Source organism: Ananas comosus, linkage group 23, assembly GCF_001540865.1.
Source record: "Ananas comosus cultivar F153 linkage group 23, ASM154086v1, whole genome shotgun sequence".
Taxonomy (NCBI): domain Eukaryota; kingdom Viridiplantae; phylum Streptophyta; class Magnoliopsida; order Poales; family Bromeliaceae; genus Ananas; species Ananas comosus.
The window spans coordinates 3,882,094-3,899,448 of NC_033643.1; the positions used below are offsets into that span (position 1 = coordinate 3,882,094).

The 17,355-nt window shown below is 34.7% G+C and overlaps 1 protein-coding gene across 7 annotated transcripts in view; it reads left to right on the top strand.

The window, feature by feature from the left end:
* The window catches only part of LOC109728029 (serine carboxypeptidase-like 33), a 31,311-nt gene extending 20,483 nt beyond the window's left edge, over positions 1 to 10,828 (top strand). For 4 of the 7 annotated variants that reach the window (XM_020258302.1, XM_020258304.1, XM_020258303.1 and 1 more), the window contains 6 exons: positions 2,476 to 2,564; positions 6,766 to 7,044; positions 7,793 to 7,941; positions 8,655 to 8,753; positions 9,171 to 9,276; positions 10,465 to 10,828. In XM_020258302.1, coding sequence (XP_020113891.1) covers positions 2,476 to 2,564; positions 6,766 to 7,044; positions 7,793 to 7,941; positions 8,655 to 8,753; positions 9,171 to 9,276; positions 10,465 to 10,629 — 887 coding nt within the window. In that variant the 3' untranslated portion in view covers positions 10,630 to 10,828. The remainder of the gene's footprint in view (positions 1 to 2,475; positions 2,565 to 6,765; positions 7,045 to 7,792; positions 7,942 to 8,654; positions 8,754 to 9,170; positions 9,277 to 10,464) is intronic. The other 3 variants (XM_020258299.1, XM_020258297.1, XM_020258300.1) reach the window with 3 other exon arrangements.

A 17,355-nucleotide genomic window follows, 5' to 3' on the forward strand; every position in this document is an offset into this window, starting at 1 on the left:
ATGAAAAGTAATTGGGCTTTTTAGAGAATGTATTTATCAGAAATATATTCATGAGAATTTTGGTACCTACTGACCCAAATTTAGTTGGAATACTTAGAGGAATAATATATCTTTACCTCCATAGCTCTCTCCTGATATATAGAAATCGTGATCTTGATACTGANTAGTAAAATCAGGCAATAAGTAGATATGAAAAGTAATTGGGCTTTTTAGAGAATGTATTTATCAGAAATATATTCATGAGAATTTTGGTACCTACTGAGAAAAGTTTAAATCGAATAGCCAGCTATTAAAGGGTTAAGAAATTATTGTTTACAAAATATGAAGGTTATGCTTGACTCTCAATATTTTTCCAAGAATAACGTGAGAGAGAGAGAGAGAGAGAGAGAGAGAGAGAGAGAGAGAGAGAATTTCACAAATAACCCTGCAAAACCTGTATTTTATATATGTGGCTCAGAAACTTAGTTTCCCAATGGCCCGACATCTATATTTGCTTTCAGAAGTATTCACCTTCAATATAAGGTTTGGCAAATTGAAAGTCTAGTAGAGATGTCAACAGGTCGGATTCGGGGCGGATTTTTAAAAATCCGAACCCGAACCCGACTCCAAACCCGAGACCCGAACCCGAACACGAACCCGACGGATTTTAAAAATCCATTATCCAAACCCGAACCTGACCAAAAATCTGAAACCCGAACCCGAACCCGAACCCGAACCCGAAAATTTGAACCCGAAACAATTATTTCTTTTTTCAATATTTCAAAATATATTATATTATATATTACAAATTCAAATATAACATCAAATTTATATATATATATATATATATATAATACAAAATAAATTCGGGTTCGGTTCGGGTTCGGGTTCGGTTCGGGTTCGGGTTCGGGTTCGGGTACAATCAAAATCCATATCCGAATCCATATCCGTCGGGTTTCTATTTTTGATATCCATATCCGAATCCATATCCATATCCATCGGATATATTCGTTTCATTCGGGTTCAGATTCGGATAAAATTTCGGGTATCCATACCCATTGACATCCCTAAAGTCTAGTGCTTCTAGTACAACTGAAATTAGAAATTAGATTCCAAGGTCGAAATGCAGAAGCTCTAATGTAGTATTTGTTTTTCTGCTACAGGGCGAGTTTATTTGAAAAAATTTAATATAATGCTTATTTTGAAAGTACTATTTAGACAACATTTCATCCAACGTCACTATACCCTCCGGTAAGACTAGGAAGTCAAATAATGGTATATTTTTCTTTTATTCAAAATCAAATACCTATTGTGAATTCTCAGCTAAGACAAGTGTGCCTGTGTAAAAAATTGTAAAATGAAGGGCAAAAACACAAATTTTTTTTTTTAAAAAGGATGGTCCTTCCTGGGCCAAAATTGCATTTTCCACAAACCCCTAGTCAAAAAGTTGGGAACAAGAACTTGAGGATCTCTCTGTCTTGTTGCTTCCACCCCTTTTTGTTTCATTCAAAACTTAAGGCAATATATCTTGTTGATTTTCCTATTCATCTTCTCTATGTGGCCTATTTAAGGCCCATTATGCTAGTGGTGGTGGGCCCCACATGTCACATTAGGCTTCTGAAGATTCCTCTGATGTTAGACAAGAACTGACGCTGCTATTTTGTACCCGCATTATCTTTTATACATTCATGAGTACTTCTATAGCTCCTCTATAGTACTGATTTTATATACAGTTGATGCATTGGCATGCATAAAATGGATATTTCTCATTGGTTTACACACGTAATTCAAGATTGTCACGAGTTTGTTATTAATATATCAATTACATACATATAACATAAAAAATTTTAATCGATTCATACATGCAGTCGGAGAGTGTCTCATGACTCATGAGTTTATTAGTTACATTCACATGTCACATTAGGCTTCTGAAGATTCCTCTGATGTTAGACAAGAACTGACACTGCTATTTTGTACCCACATTATCTTTTATACATACATGAGTACTTCTTTAGCTCCTCTATTGTACTGTTTTTATATACAGTTGATACATTGGCATGCATAAAATGGATATTTCTGATTGGTTTACACACGTAGTTCAAGATTGGCATGAGTTTGTTATTAATATTGCATACATATAACATAAAAATTTTTAATTAATTCATACACGCAGTCGAAGAGTGTCTCATGAGTTTATTAGTACATTATTACACATAAGATCAACATTGCAGTGTTATCCAAAAGAGCAATTTGAGAGGAGACAACCCTCCTTCATGTCCATGGTGGATGTAGAAATTAAACTTAAGGCTTCTTAGAACAAAGGGGGTTTATGATTGGTTCTGATACCACGTTACTCATAAAATCTATCTAGTAGAAGAAAGAACTCAGACTTGAGAATAGCTTTAATAAGGTAGACCCAAAGTATTTCTCTGTTAACACATATGTTAGGAAAAAAAAGGTATATATTTTTATTTATTTTGTGATTTTATGTTGCAGGGCATTATGTACCGCAGCTAGCTGAACTTGTCTATGAGCGTAACAAGGACAGGCAAAAGTACCAATATATCAACCTCAAAGGGTTCATTGTAAGCATAATAAGTTTTCTTTTTCTCGTTGGACTTTTTGCACATATGCCCTTGAATATTCTAATTTGCATAACTACTATTAAAGTTGGTTTTTACACATTCTCTTAAAAATGTTACAAAAACTTGAAACCAAGGTTTTAAATGCCGTGGCATAGAGTTGTGCTGAAAACTTGCTGCCACAATATGGCACGGTGTGTGCCGTATCATTGCTTACCAGCCACAAAAATACCTTTGTTTCGACACACAATGCCATGAAATATGTATTTTCTTTGGCATCAATATTCTAATTTCCTATTTTATATTTACATCAAATCTTTTGGACTTTATTGAGGTAACCACTTGCTAATTTCAAAAAAAAAAAAAAGAGGGTGTGTGCCATCGGCACAAAGGCTGTATTGTGCTAATATGTTGCTGGCAAGATATGGCACGGTAGGCACGGCCTGTGACGATGGACACTTAAATCCTTGCTTAAAAGAATATTTGTAAGAAAAATTTGCCATAGAAAGAAATATTTGAGCAGTTATATATACACATATATATACACACACAGGCACACATATATACAGAGCTAGGCTCCTATAATATCTATAGTACCGGGGTTCTAGTATTATAGTCACATTTTCGATCTTAGGGTATTCAAATCAACGATCCACACTGTTAAATATAATCTAAGGTATATGAAGTCTTTAGGAGTAAAATTTTTATTTTTTCTTCAACATCATTTACTTAGTGAGTAAATCATGTCAAAATGAATGGTGAAAATTGAACAATCTTTAAAACTTAAGGATAGGACTTTTGAATTCAAGATCGAGGATGTTGACCTTGATTTAAATAGTTTAAAGTATTTTTCTATCAAAATTTGAATAACTTTGAATTCTTCTACACTGTTAAACTAACTACAAACTCACCATAGTAGCCATTGAAAATTGATATTTTTGAAATAGTTTGATCATAAAGTAAACCTAAAAGAATTGAAAGGGCCCATTCAGGAACAAGACAATGACATCGTGATTTTAATATCGATGAAACAATACATCAATGATAGGTTGTTTAACAGATTAAGCACTAGTTCTAATTGGAATTTGAATTATGGACTCAAATTTAATTTAAATTTGAGACTTTCAGAAAAAACAAGGCTTTTAGCGAACAACGGAAGTTTCAAAATACTGGCAATTGAGAGAAATACAGAGCAGTATAGTAGCAAGTACGCAAAACATAGTCTAGATTTGCCAAGATGCATGGTTAAATAACAGGCATGTGTAAACACAATATAAACTATCTACTGCTAGAGGATGCCAAACCTGACACCTGTGACTGCTTTATCATATAGACCACTCTGGATCCTCTTTCCAATCCAATATTTAAAATCAAAATTCGGGCATACGTGCTAGGTGATTAGAAAACTATCTCAAAGATTTAAACATTACAATACTCGGTTTAAATAACAGATGGTGATATTATATACTATTATACCAATATATGTTGATGCTTCCGAGTCCTGGCGCAGTCATGTGAGCAGTTCAACAAGGAGAATGAGACAGGTGGGTACCGATGGTATTGCCAACATAAACTCTCTGTTCATAACTCCACCAAATCCATGCCAACCATCTTCAAACACCGTGTGTTACTGAAAAACAGCTCGTCATAACATATCCAGCTACGCAGGCATACCTGGATCGTATCTCTCTGGTCATGCATGTATCCAGCCATCGTGGTGTACAACAATTATACTAATCTACTCGAGTGTCGTCCGGCATAGCATCCCCATACGATGTATGCTAGGCACTGGGCATCTTGTCCACACCTGGCCGTCTAGCAAGGATTTAAGTGTCGTGGCATGGCATCATGTCGGAAACTTACCGGCACGGTGCGTGCCAGGCCGTGCCGATGTGTGCCGGTCACAAAAAATTCATGTGTACCGACACATAATTGCATGAAATATTTATTTTCTCTAGCAACAAAATATTTTAACTGTTTATTATATATTTTTATCAAATCTTTTGAACTTTATTGAGAAAATTACTTACTAATTTGAAGAATAGAGGGTTTTGATCCGTGCTATTGGTATGGGGGTTGTACTGTGCCAATATTTTATTGGCACGATACGATACGGTAGATACGGTCCGTGCCGATGGGCACTTAAATCCTTACCGTCCAGGCATACAAAACTTAGAATCTGATCTAATCCTGTCTCACACCAGCGTTAAGGCATCTTGTCTCGGCCTACTAAACTTGCAATACATCAACTCACGTGCATCCTCATCTAAATCTCCACTCCGTAGATCCCAACAACTGTATGAACACTAGTAAATACTAGGTCGATTCTCTTGATTTATATAATCACGTATAACCGACGTATCTCAACGCCTCGAGTCCTGGACTCAGTCCATGATACCTAAGGCTTTTGCCTGACACACAATACCTTAGGTCCAAACCAAGTCCGAACAATATATCTCAGGCCTCTGCCTAGTTCACGTAATATATATCCAGTGTCCAAGGGAAATCCAATCCACTATTTACCATGACAGAATACACGAGTTCACTATGTCCATGATTCAGAATCACATATGCTAGTTCGGCCGTGCGACTGTCAAGTTAGCTCATGCATGTCAGATAAAATCCCATAAATGTCCAGGCCATCCACTTCGCACACGTCAATCCTACACAAGATGCCTTATCATGCAAGTCCAAATGTATCTTAGAAATTCTAGTTAAGAATATAATACAAATCATTTAGTCATGTTTGAATGATTGATTAATACTAACTATGGGGACATAAGCTTTGATAAGAGTTCCTGGTGAGAGATACTAATATTTATAGGTATTCTATGTGTGTGTGTAAAATAAAATAAGCCGTACATATATAATTTGGTCATGTCGCTAATTAATCAAAGTTTTCCCTGTGTACGTGCAGTCTTGTCATTAGTCAATACAGGAGTGGCATATCTGGCTAGTAGATCATGCAAATATCCAAATTCATAGTTTTGCAATCAATCATGCACATAGAAATAAATGTTTCAACCATTCAACAAAAATATATATTTTTTATTTTAAGATAGCTCCTGCCACAAGTTGTTGATATTGACAACAAAATCGGTAGAATTCGATCGAGTCGTCCATTGGTCATCACCTAGACAAATCATCAAGAAGACCCAAGGTTATTCCCAAAGGATTCTTAAACTTAACTTTTAATAATAAACTGTAAAAGAGACACAAGATTCAGGCTTACTGGATGGTCCACGGTCGTCATCAGGTCAAGTTCGGTCAACCATCTCTGGCCATATGCTTGGCTGCAACTGTGGCCAGTTGACTATTAACAACCCAAGACCAGAGTACAGCTCATGTTGACGCCGGTCAACTGCAAGGTTGCGGTTGATCGATTGTTCACTGCCCAGAACCTCAAAAATGAGTTCGAATCTTGCCAAAATAGTGCTAACTAGTGTATAAACCAATTCATGGGTAAAAACACAAGAAATGATAAATATCCAGATTTTGAGTGTAAGCTCGGGGTCGAAGAATGGTCCGTTCGGATCAGAAATCTCCATGTTTCAACTTTCAAGCTCGAACTTCAATCCCTCGAGGTTTCTGGCCTTTTGCTTCGCAACGAATGTCGAGACAGGACTGACTTTAGTTCTATTTTTTGATAGTTACAGAAAAGGGCATAATGTTAGAAGAAGGAGAAGAGAGAGAAGACGAGAAAGAATAAGAAAATTTGAGAGAAGTAGAGAGAGGTAAATGAAATGAGGAGAGAGAGGAAGAGAGGGGCACATGTTAGTTGCTTTTCTGGGAAGAAAAGGCAAAGAGAGGAGAAAAGGTAGTGGAGGTTGGTTGGTGAAAGCAGCTGAATCAACTATCACAGTCGATCAAACTCCTGGCGGTTGACTGTGTCAGGTCTGCTAGAACCAGTTTTGGTCGCCGATCAACCTTAATGATTGTTGATATACTTTACCCCATGTTGCATGACAAATTTATAGTCTAAATCCAAAAGTCATGAAACTTAATGATGAAAAATTCAAAGTGCTTCAAAATTTTCAAAAATATAATAGTCCAAACATATAGTATTTAAACTTAAATTCAACATGAAAAGCATTTGGATTGGGTGGTCACATTCATGAACAAATTTTGTACTTCTTTTTTTTTTCTTGTTTTTCTTTTTTTGTTTTGGTTTGCAAATAACAGATTGTGAGTTATCAAATGCAAGGTTGGAAACCCTGAGACAAATGACTACTATGACTACAAAGGATTGGCGGAGTATGCATGGAGCCACGCAGTCGTGTCGGATCAAGTTTATGAGCTCATTAACAAAGTCTGCGATTTTAGGGCTGATAACTGGTCGAAGGCCTGCATGGACGCAATGGGCATTGTCATGAAACAGTATCACTTGATTGACTTCTACAACATTTATGCTCCGAAGTGTAATCTTGCGCAAACAACAACAACATCACCTGCAGCTGATGATACAACTGAAGCTAAATCTAAGGTGACTTGAAGGTTATTTTTATTTTTCTTAAAGAATAGCTTATTTGGCGTAGTTGGAGCTTGTATAAAAGAGTTACAGTAGTTTTTTATGGTATAATGTATGGACAGTCTATTTACCATCCCCATATGGCAATTTTGGCCCATGTATTTCAATTTGAATATTTGTCTCTGAATTTTCACATATATCGTACTACTTTAGTCCTGTCCATCCAAAAAAAAAAAAAGAGAAGCATCTGACCATTTATGAATTCAACTGAAATAAGTAAATTATTTATTGTAGAAAGATAAAATGGTCATTTTATAAATTTAGATTATTTTTTAAAGTTTTGGGACTATAATATTTAAATTGAAATTACAGGAACAAAGTTTGCCATAGGGGTATAGTCCGAGGACTATCCATATCTTTTACCCCCTTTTCTTTTTCATTAGATTCTGTGATGCAACTGCACGGTAAATAGAAGCAAAAGCTCTAGTTTGTAATGTCAGCTTTTGAGGAACAGAATTTTGTTCTTCAAAACAGAAATTCATAGAAGACATTGTAGCTTCAAGTTCCAGTCAAAAGCTTTGCATAATTGCCCCTTTCTAATTTCTACTTTGCGAAGTAGGAAAGCTGTCGAAAAGTCAGGCCAAATAGGCACAAAATATGTTTATAGCTTTACCATTGATTAATTTGCAACACAATACCAATAGTTTTTTTGTATATAAATATTTTACTTCTATTTTATCTTGTGTTTGTGTGTGAATCTTAGGGGAGATTAAAAGGGAGGATTCGGATGTATTCAGGATACGATCCGTGTTTTTTTGCCTATGCGGAGGATTACTTCAACAAAATTGATGTTCAAAGGTCACTTCATGCAAATGTTAGTGGAAAGATTCAAGGAAAATGGACTGTTTGCAAGTGAGTTGAGCCTCTCTTACTTTTTCCTTCTTTTGTTCATGATTTTAGCTTATATTTATTTGTTTTGAACCATCTAATTAAACTATTAAAAGCATAAGTTATATGCAACAAATTTCTGAGGCAATTTTTTTGTTCTCTCTCTTTCTTTTTTTGGAGAAAAAGCATGTGGACATTTCAAAAAAAAATTAAGAAAAGGTTTGCATGCACTCACTGGAGACGCATTTGTTTGCCAGTAACTGATTTTCAGGCTAAAATTGACTTTTCAATTGAACTAAAATTCAGATGAAAATTATTTTACACCGTTTTTTGTTTGATGGAAAGTCAATGGCTTCGTAATTTATGTTCCACCACCTCCTACGTTTGTTTCTCCGAAAGTTTCCATACTAGCACACCAGAAGGTGGAAACAAGTTGCAATAGCCCATCTTTATTAGTTTTTCCAAAAAAAAAAAAAAATCTCTTTTCCTACCATAATTTACTTTTCCACTAGCTAGAGCAAAGCTAGTTGTGCTGTTTTGGAAAAGTTGAGTTATGGCCGAAGTCTATTTGCATCGAATCAAACAATAAAAGCAAGTATTTAGGGCCCAAAATTGCTGAACTTCCCTCCACTTTCAGTGAAACAATTGCACCCAAGATTATCACGATCTTATGAAATACAGGCGTGAAAGAAATGAAATCCCACAGTTTGTTTACTCTACTCTTTGCCTTTTTGCAGTGATTCCATTTTTTATAATACGTACAAATACACTGTATTCTCTGTTCTACCTATATACTCCAAGCTTATCAAAGGTGGACTAAGGATATGGGTTTACAGGTTTGTAATCTCTCCTTGCTTTATTCTATCAGTGCATAGTAGGGAGAAACTTCGATTTGCCTTTCTGTAGTTTAGCATATTTGTATTTTGCCACCCATTGGTTTAAACAGTTTTACTTTGGTATTCTTTGGGGGTTTTTTTTTCGGTATCACATGGTAGTAAAACGATACAAAAATAAGAGTTGCTAAATTCTATAAATCACATGGTAGTAAAACGATACATTTTACAAACGACGTGGTGACTATATAAGAAATATAGACTAGTAAATTAGATGGCTTAATGCATTTCGATGTAGTTGAAACAAGCACTAGTCCTCTGATAAACCCAGAGTTTCTAGTTTGTAAATTTGATTCAATTGTTTTGTTTATCCCAATATTCTTGTTTGATCTTTCTCTCTATGTGTGTGCGTGCATATAGTGGTGATGCAGATGGGAGGGTTCCAGTGATTGGAACCAGATACTGCATGGACGCACTTGGCCTCCCAGTTAAGACCCACTGGCAACCTTGGTACCACAACAAGCAGGTTTGCATATGAAAATTTTGAATCAGAGTATACAAGCTTTTGAATTTTAAATATAGTATATAAATGTCAAATTAGGAATGGCCTAAGGTAAAATAAATCAAATTACTGTCACGCGTGTTAAAAGTTTCTCTTTTCAAATAAAAAGGAAGGAGATGAAACATAGGGAAAAGTTTGATTTAAAAGAAAAAAAAAAATCTTCTGCTTCTTAAAGTAGAGAAGCTACTTGAGAAATTGAACTAAAGAGGCACTGACTTGTAGCGGGCATCTCAAACTTTGTTTTGTTTTTTTTTTTTTTAATAAAATAGTCATGCAACTTATTATGTTAAAGAGATTGATTTAGTGATGGAAAACCTTCTACCATCGGTACCACTTTAACTTGGACTATATGACTGATTTTCATTTTGTTAATGCACTTTTTCATATTTATTTTTTAAGAATTTAGTATTCATAGAATTAACTATATTATTTGTAACGATTTAGCCTGCTAACATTAATAACTCTTTTAAGTCCTCCAAACCACATATCCAAAATGCGAAAGTCTGGCTTTTAATATTAGAGTTTTTTATCGACCGTCCCTAGCGCAAATGGTAAAGAGCTCGGTGTGATACCCGAAGTCCCAAGTTTGAAGCCTAATTTCTTTGTATTTCCAGCTAAATTTATTTCTAAAATAAAATAAATCAAGCGGCTAACATGTTTGTTATCTTTCTCTATCAAAAAATATATATATATATATTAGAGTTTCTTGTCACTATCTATCCCATCATACTGCGTTTGTTATAGGATGTAAGATTATTGAGATATTTATACTCTCCTTCGTAAGTCCTAGCATTGTTGACAAAAATCACACATATAGCTAAGGATTACTAAGCGATATGAGATTTATGTCATACTTTTGCCTGGTGATCTCATTCTGATATAAAATGTTGCAATGATGACTTTACCCGCTAATAATAATAAATGTCATACTGTTGACTTGTTTTCTCATTCTGATATTAAATGTTGGAATGATGACTTTACACGCTAATAATAATAACTGTATTTAAATATTTTGAAATAGTAGTTTGGATTCAACACGTTATTAATGCTAGTGGACTGAATCGGTACATTATCAAAATAAAATGAGTCGAGTCTATCAAAAAATAGGTTGATTTTATTTTCCCGAAAAAATGATATAGAAATGCGGTGCAGGTGGCGGGGAGGTTCGTGGAGTACGAGGGTTTGACAATGGTGACAGTGAGAGGAGCAGGTCATTTGGTGCCCCTCAACAAGCCTGAGGAGGCTCTTGTGCTCATCAACTCCTTCCTCATGGGGAATCACCTCCCCACGCACAAATCTTGTATGTCCATATACTAAATGTTGCCCACATGCGTCCCTTCCACATATTCGACTCATCCAATGCATCGTATACGGTATACCCAATAAAAGAAATACTAGTGTAATGACCCGTGCTTCGCGGCGGGAGGTCCTAACATTGAGAGCTAATAATATGACTTTTATTATATTTATTTATCACGAAACATACAGATATATATAATATTCATATTATGTAAGATAACTAAATATATAATATAGATTATCTAATACGATGTGATGTCTTTGATAATACAAATATAATTGATAAAATAGTTCTTAGATCATTATGGCCTATCGGTTTCACTTGATTTCTTGCGGGCGTTAACTTTGCTTGGTCCTTCTCTAGTCTTCAAACTGCATACATATGAACAATATCTCATATATATATATATTATAAATATATAATATCATATACTAGTAGTGGCTTGCTTGTGCTCTCATGGAGCAGACGGCAGGCCTTCACGTGCTCCTTTGTTAGCGTTTTTTCGATGAGTACGTTTTGCGAATCGACGATCGCCGCCCGTTAAACTTTGATTATCGTATTAAGTTTCTAGAAAATAATTTTGCGATTTTTCGATCACTCAATTAGCCTCAGCATCCGAGAATGATCAAATCATAAAAATTTTTACACGGGGCTGAAAATAAAAATGCTATACAAAAGTGGTGATATAGTATTAAATTTTCGATCAGTAAATATACGATCTTGTTGTATGATAGTATAAAGAATTTTCTATGCAAAATTTTAGTCTGATTTGATACTTCTACACAGACCGTTAAACTTGATAACCGGCAGATATCAACCATTAAAAAATTATGTGATTTTGAATCCTTGCGATCACTAAGTAAATTGATATCGAAAAATCGCAAAATTTATTTTGTGAGACTTCAAATGCGTGGCTAGTCAAGTCTAACGAGCGATGCGTCGATTCGAAATTCATCATCGAAAAACGCTCAGGAGCAACGGAGGCTCTCCGTGCTCTGAGAGCACAGCAGCCCTGGCTATATATATATATATATTATATATATTTATATATACTATTATATATATATATATGGTGGAATAAGAAATACAAAAAATATTTTATAAATATTAATACTTACAAACGTGATTTTTTCGCTACAGCAGATGTTTCAATAGACAAATCACTATCGTCGTTGTTGAGCATCTTCATAAATTGAATTGGTATGCAATCACTCAGTCAACATTATTTTTTTAATGTTTGGTCTACACAAAAGACTTTCTAAATTTTCAGTATTGTGAAAAATAATATTATTCATTGAAGGAAGATGTACTTGTAGTCACTCAACTGATGGTTCTTTAAAATGAATATCAAATTGGAACAAACGCCAAGTTGCTTTATATGCAGATAAATATTTGCAATATATATATGTTTTGATTTCATCAATCTCTTATTTTTTCTTTTGGTGAACAGCAATGCTATATATAGAAAAAATTGGGGGGAGGATGCATGCACTCTCAATATATATATGTTTTGATTTCATCAATCTCTTATTTTTTCTTTTGGTGAACAGCAATACTATATATAGAAAAAATTGGGGGGAGGATGCATGCACTCTCATGATTAGAAAGATAGTAAAAGGACAAGACAATATTCTATGTACTATGAATTTTTTTGTTTCATGCACCCTGTGTATGTAGTATGAAAAATTTTGTAAGAAAAAAGATTATCTTGTGGGCGAGATACTATTTCTATTGGACTTAAAAAAGTAAAAGACAATTTACAAATAATCCATGGTGAAATTGGAATGAAAATATAAGATTTAGAATTTTCTGTAAGGAATATAGTTTTTTTTTAGAAGAAAATACACATTGTAAAAAAAATATTAAACTTTGAATATATGCCGGAATTATTTTTCTTAGGCTAGATTTAAAGTTTCGTGTCATTCTGACACTCCAAAAATGAGGACGGAAAATAGTAGCAATCTGATAAAGATTTTAATTGGTAGACCTTTCGGCGACAAAGAAAAGGTTCAGAACTGTAAAATTAAGATGACGTTCTTCTGGTTGATTTTAACTGAGCTTGCCTTTAAAATCATTATTATTTAACATGATACAGAGAGTGCATGGAACAAAATGTTCCATAATACATGCCCTTTTAACGTAGCCTCTTACCTTTAAAATTATTATTGTTTAATATGATACAGAGGGTGCATGAAATAAAATTTTGCATAGTACGTGCTTATTTAACATAATCCATGTGAGTCCATGTGAGGGAGGAAGAGCATGTGAGGGAGAGAGAGAAAATCCATATAAAAGAAAGACCACGTGGCTCGATGGAGGAACGGCAGTTGGTTTCAACTTTAGTATAGAGTTTAATAGTTTTAACTGTTTATGTTGCGCAGCAGGAAAAGAAAACGTAAGAAATTAAGATAAAAACTTCAAAAAAGTGAAAGCCAAATGTAAATAAATTTTGGCACTCAATTGTATAGAAAATTAAGCCGCATATAAAAAGTCTGAATCTTTCACAAATTTTTACTTCTACGTAGGCAGATAATTGCAAATACGTGGATTGTTTCGTTGCATTTTGAAAACAAATGTTGTACATCGTGATGGATAGTGGTGAAAGTATAAAAACTATTAACACTTTTGTTCATCAAATAAAAGTTTCAAAAAATTGAAGAATTAAACTATAAGAATAGATTTTACCTTTGTCCTTTATTGCTTTAATCATCTTTCATCTGCTTTATTGGATCATCATATACTTATTATTATTGCAGTACAATGCCAAAACTCATTTTCTTTAGAAGAACAAATTTTAACTTTGTCGTCAGAGACATGAGATGAAGAAATAAAACTAGAATCGCTGAATCACACTTGAAAATCTAATCGGCTAATTGTAATCATGTTAAAAATTTATCATTTGTTAATTATCATTTTTTTAAGAGACCTTGCACTACATCAGCTATATTATAAGAAAAATTCAGATCTATGAATGAAATAGATCTCGTACGTTTTCGTCGAACAATTTTAGTTCTTCAACAATAGATATGTTTATAGTTCCTCATTTTAATACATAAATGCCATAAAAAATTAAATTAAATTTTCCTTTCGATTTTTTATAACTGATTGCGACCTAACACACACCATCAACCAACCATATAAATGCACGATAGATCTAATAAAACAATATTAATTTTACTTTAATAAATATTTCTAGAGCTTATCAATTTTAGCCTATAGTCATTTGGAATGTCCAAAAAGTGAAAATTCTAAAATATACCAGTTATATTGGTGACATGACGTTTCCAACCAAATAAATAAATTTTTTTAAATTACTCCGTCACATCATAATTATAAAAAAAATTATTATATTTTTTTAAAAAGAAAAAATTTGATTAATTTATTTTTACTCATATGGTGCAAGATACAATAAACTTTTTTCTCAAAAAGCGTGGGGTGTTCTGCATTGGAATTACATCTGGTGTCAGTTTTCAGTAAACCGGGAGTTTTCAATATTACTATGTAGACCTGCTCCGCCATGGACCGACCATCAAGCGAATTAAAAATTATAATTTATAATTTCATAGATGTATTTAGGCCAATTTGCATAAAAAATCCACTTATTTTTGGCTTTTGCAAAATCGGGCCATCTTTTTGGCTTTTGCAGATTCGGTCCGCTTTTTCAGCAAACTGACCAAAATACCCTTATATCTTTTTCTCTTTCCTCTTTCTCTCTCCTCTTTTTTTCTCTCGTTCTTTTTTCTTTTTCTTCCCAGAGAGCGGCGAAGACGGAGCGGAGGTGCCCTTATACCTTTTTCTTTTCTCTTTTTTCTCTCGTTCTTTTTTTTCTTTCTCTTCCCAGAGAGCGGCGAAGACAGAGCGACGTCGCCGCCGGCGCCCCCACCTTCCTCGCCTCCGATCCCCCTAAAGTCAAGCTTGACTTTTTTTTTTGTCATTTTTCTTTCTTCTTCTCTGACCTCCTCCCACTCAGTTTCCGGACGACGCGCCTCTCTCGTCTGCCCTGCCCTTCCCAGTCTCTCCTTCTCTCCTAGACCTTCCATGCTTGCATCCGACGACGATGCATTCCAGCCGACGAACGCTCGACATTGTGAGATCACTAAGCCGCGCTGCAGCCGATTGGGGTCTTAGCGGCGTCGTCACGACAGCCCGAGTGCCATTGACAAGAGTACAAAAAAAAAAACAGAAAAAATAATAAAGATAAAAAAATATCATAAAAAAAAAGATGAAGATCAAATCTGTATACGTTAACATACAAAAAATACACAACTTCATCTAACTTAAATCTAAACTGCACTTTAAAATACAAATTACACTTTAAAATAAAAAATACACCCTTTGCAAAGAATTACATGGTTTCTCTTCTTATCATCTCTTTCAGATATAAACGCACCCACTAAATAAAAATTACACTCTTTAAAATGAAAGTTGCACATGTTTCTCACTCTGTGTCAACGTTCCTCTGTTCGCATCATTTCCCCTAGTCATCTATTTTATCTAAACTGCACTCCTTGTGTTGCTATTAAAGATATTATAACCTTCTCCTCTTTGGCACGTTTTCTCTCTGTTGCTCTGTTTCATCACCTCTTTAAAAAGGTAGAAACATGCAACAAGAGAAAACATGCAACTAAAGAAGGATAACAAGTATAAATATCTGTTAAAGATGTGTAAGTTAAAATAAAAATAAAATAAAAATAAATGAATTGTCATACAAGAAAAAAAAACTGCAACTCATTATCTAAACTGCACTCATTTAATAAATATTTATACTGCTTCTCCTTTTGCAATGTTTTTTCCTCCTTGTTGCATCTGTTCTCACTCTTTAAACAGAGGAAAACAGTGCAACAAAAGTAACATGCAACAAAGAAATCAGAAAATAATATTTAAAGATGTTATTAAAATAAAAAAAAATGTAACGAGAGAAAAAAATCAACAAGAAAAAAACTGCACCCATTTATCTTAAAACTTGCACCCATTAAGAATATTAAACTGCTTCTCCTCTGTTGCTAACTGTTCTCCCTCTTGTGCACTGTTTCTCACCTAAAAATAGAAAATATATAACAGAGAAACAGTGCAACAACATAAACAGTAAAATATCTTAAAGCAGTGCAGTTTAAAAAAAAAGACATTCCGACCCCGTCGCCGGCGGCGGCTGGCCGGCGCACGGATCGGCTGGGGTCCCAATGGCGAACGCGGCGTTCTCGACTCCAGTGGAACAGCAGAGGCTGTCGTGAGTGCCGCTTCTGCCGCGCAGGAGATGGGCACGCCGACGGAGAGAAACGCGCGGCGCTGTGCCCCGCGCCGGTTGCGCTCCCTCCCCCCTCCTGCGCCCTGTCGCTTGCCTCCCTTCTTCTGTCTTCGCCGCTTGTCTTCTCCTCCGTCATCCACTCCCCCGAAACCCCCCGTTCGCCCGGCCGCTGCCTGCCAACGGCACGGATCGGCTGTGTCCACTCGCGCGGAGGAGAGGAGGAGGGGGTCGCGGGCGGTGGAGAGGAGGGTGAGGAGGGGGGCGACGGTGAAGAAGGATGGTGAGGAGGGAGGCGACGGTGAAGAAGAAGGCGACGGTCCGCCTTTTTTTTTCGGCGAGAAAAAAAAAAAAAAAGAACGACAGAAACGAAGAGGAGAGAGAAAGAGGAAAGAGAAAAAGTAATAAGGGTATTTTGGTCAGTTTGCTGAAAAAGCGGACCGAATCTGCAAAAACGAAAAAGGTGACCCGGTTTTGCAAAAGCTCAAAATAAGTGGATTTTTTATGCAAAAAGGCCATGTATTTAAACATACACACTTTTTAATAACATAAACTTTCAAATGTTATGCAACATATTTAAACAATTAAATTCCAATTTTATGCCTTATACATTTGACATGTAAATGTCTAATATATTGTGCATGAAAAACATATTTTACATCTAGTACGACGTGCTGTACACAGTGGAGAGCAGCTATACCATATTATTTATACATTCTATGAATAGCATCTTTCATTAAAGAGAAAAGTATAACAAAAATATTTTTTTTAAAAAATAAGATAACATGCGTTAACTCCAGAAAAATAATTTGATTGGTTGAAAATACCACATCAATAATATGACTGTTGTATTTTAAACTTTTTTCCGTCGAGGGGCCTCAACAGACGCACGTGACTCTACTTAGTATCGGGCACAGTATCTATTTGATGAAAAACCGACTTAAGCACCACTCCACTTTCTATCAATCATCTAATATACAAATTTTAACTTTAGAAAGATTCTTTCTAATTCCTCTGACATTTTTATATATCTAAAAATTACTTGGTATTTGATTTTTCTAAAGTTACAAATTTCTTACAAGATTAAGTATATGTTTTTAAATTTTAGAAATACATCAGAAAATCAATCAAGAGAAAAACTAAGAACTAGATAACTACCTTTTATTTTATCATTATGTTTTCAATAGGTTCCATGAAAATGACATAAAACAGTTAAAAGAAAGATAACGAATCTTTTGGACAAAACAACATAAACAATAAACGACAAATTTTGTTATTTTGTTTTAGAAAATACTTATATTTTGGAATCAGATTTATATATATTTCTATTTAATTTTATATGGTGATTTTCACTTTACAAATACAATAAAAAAAAAGGTATAAACTATATCTCTACTGCAAAACACGAGTACGTCGTTAGTAGTAGTAGTAGTAGTAGTAGTAGTAGTAGTGATGATATTAAGTTATCAAGTAAACATTTTTCCAACAAAATACATTTGGA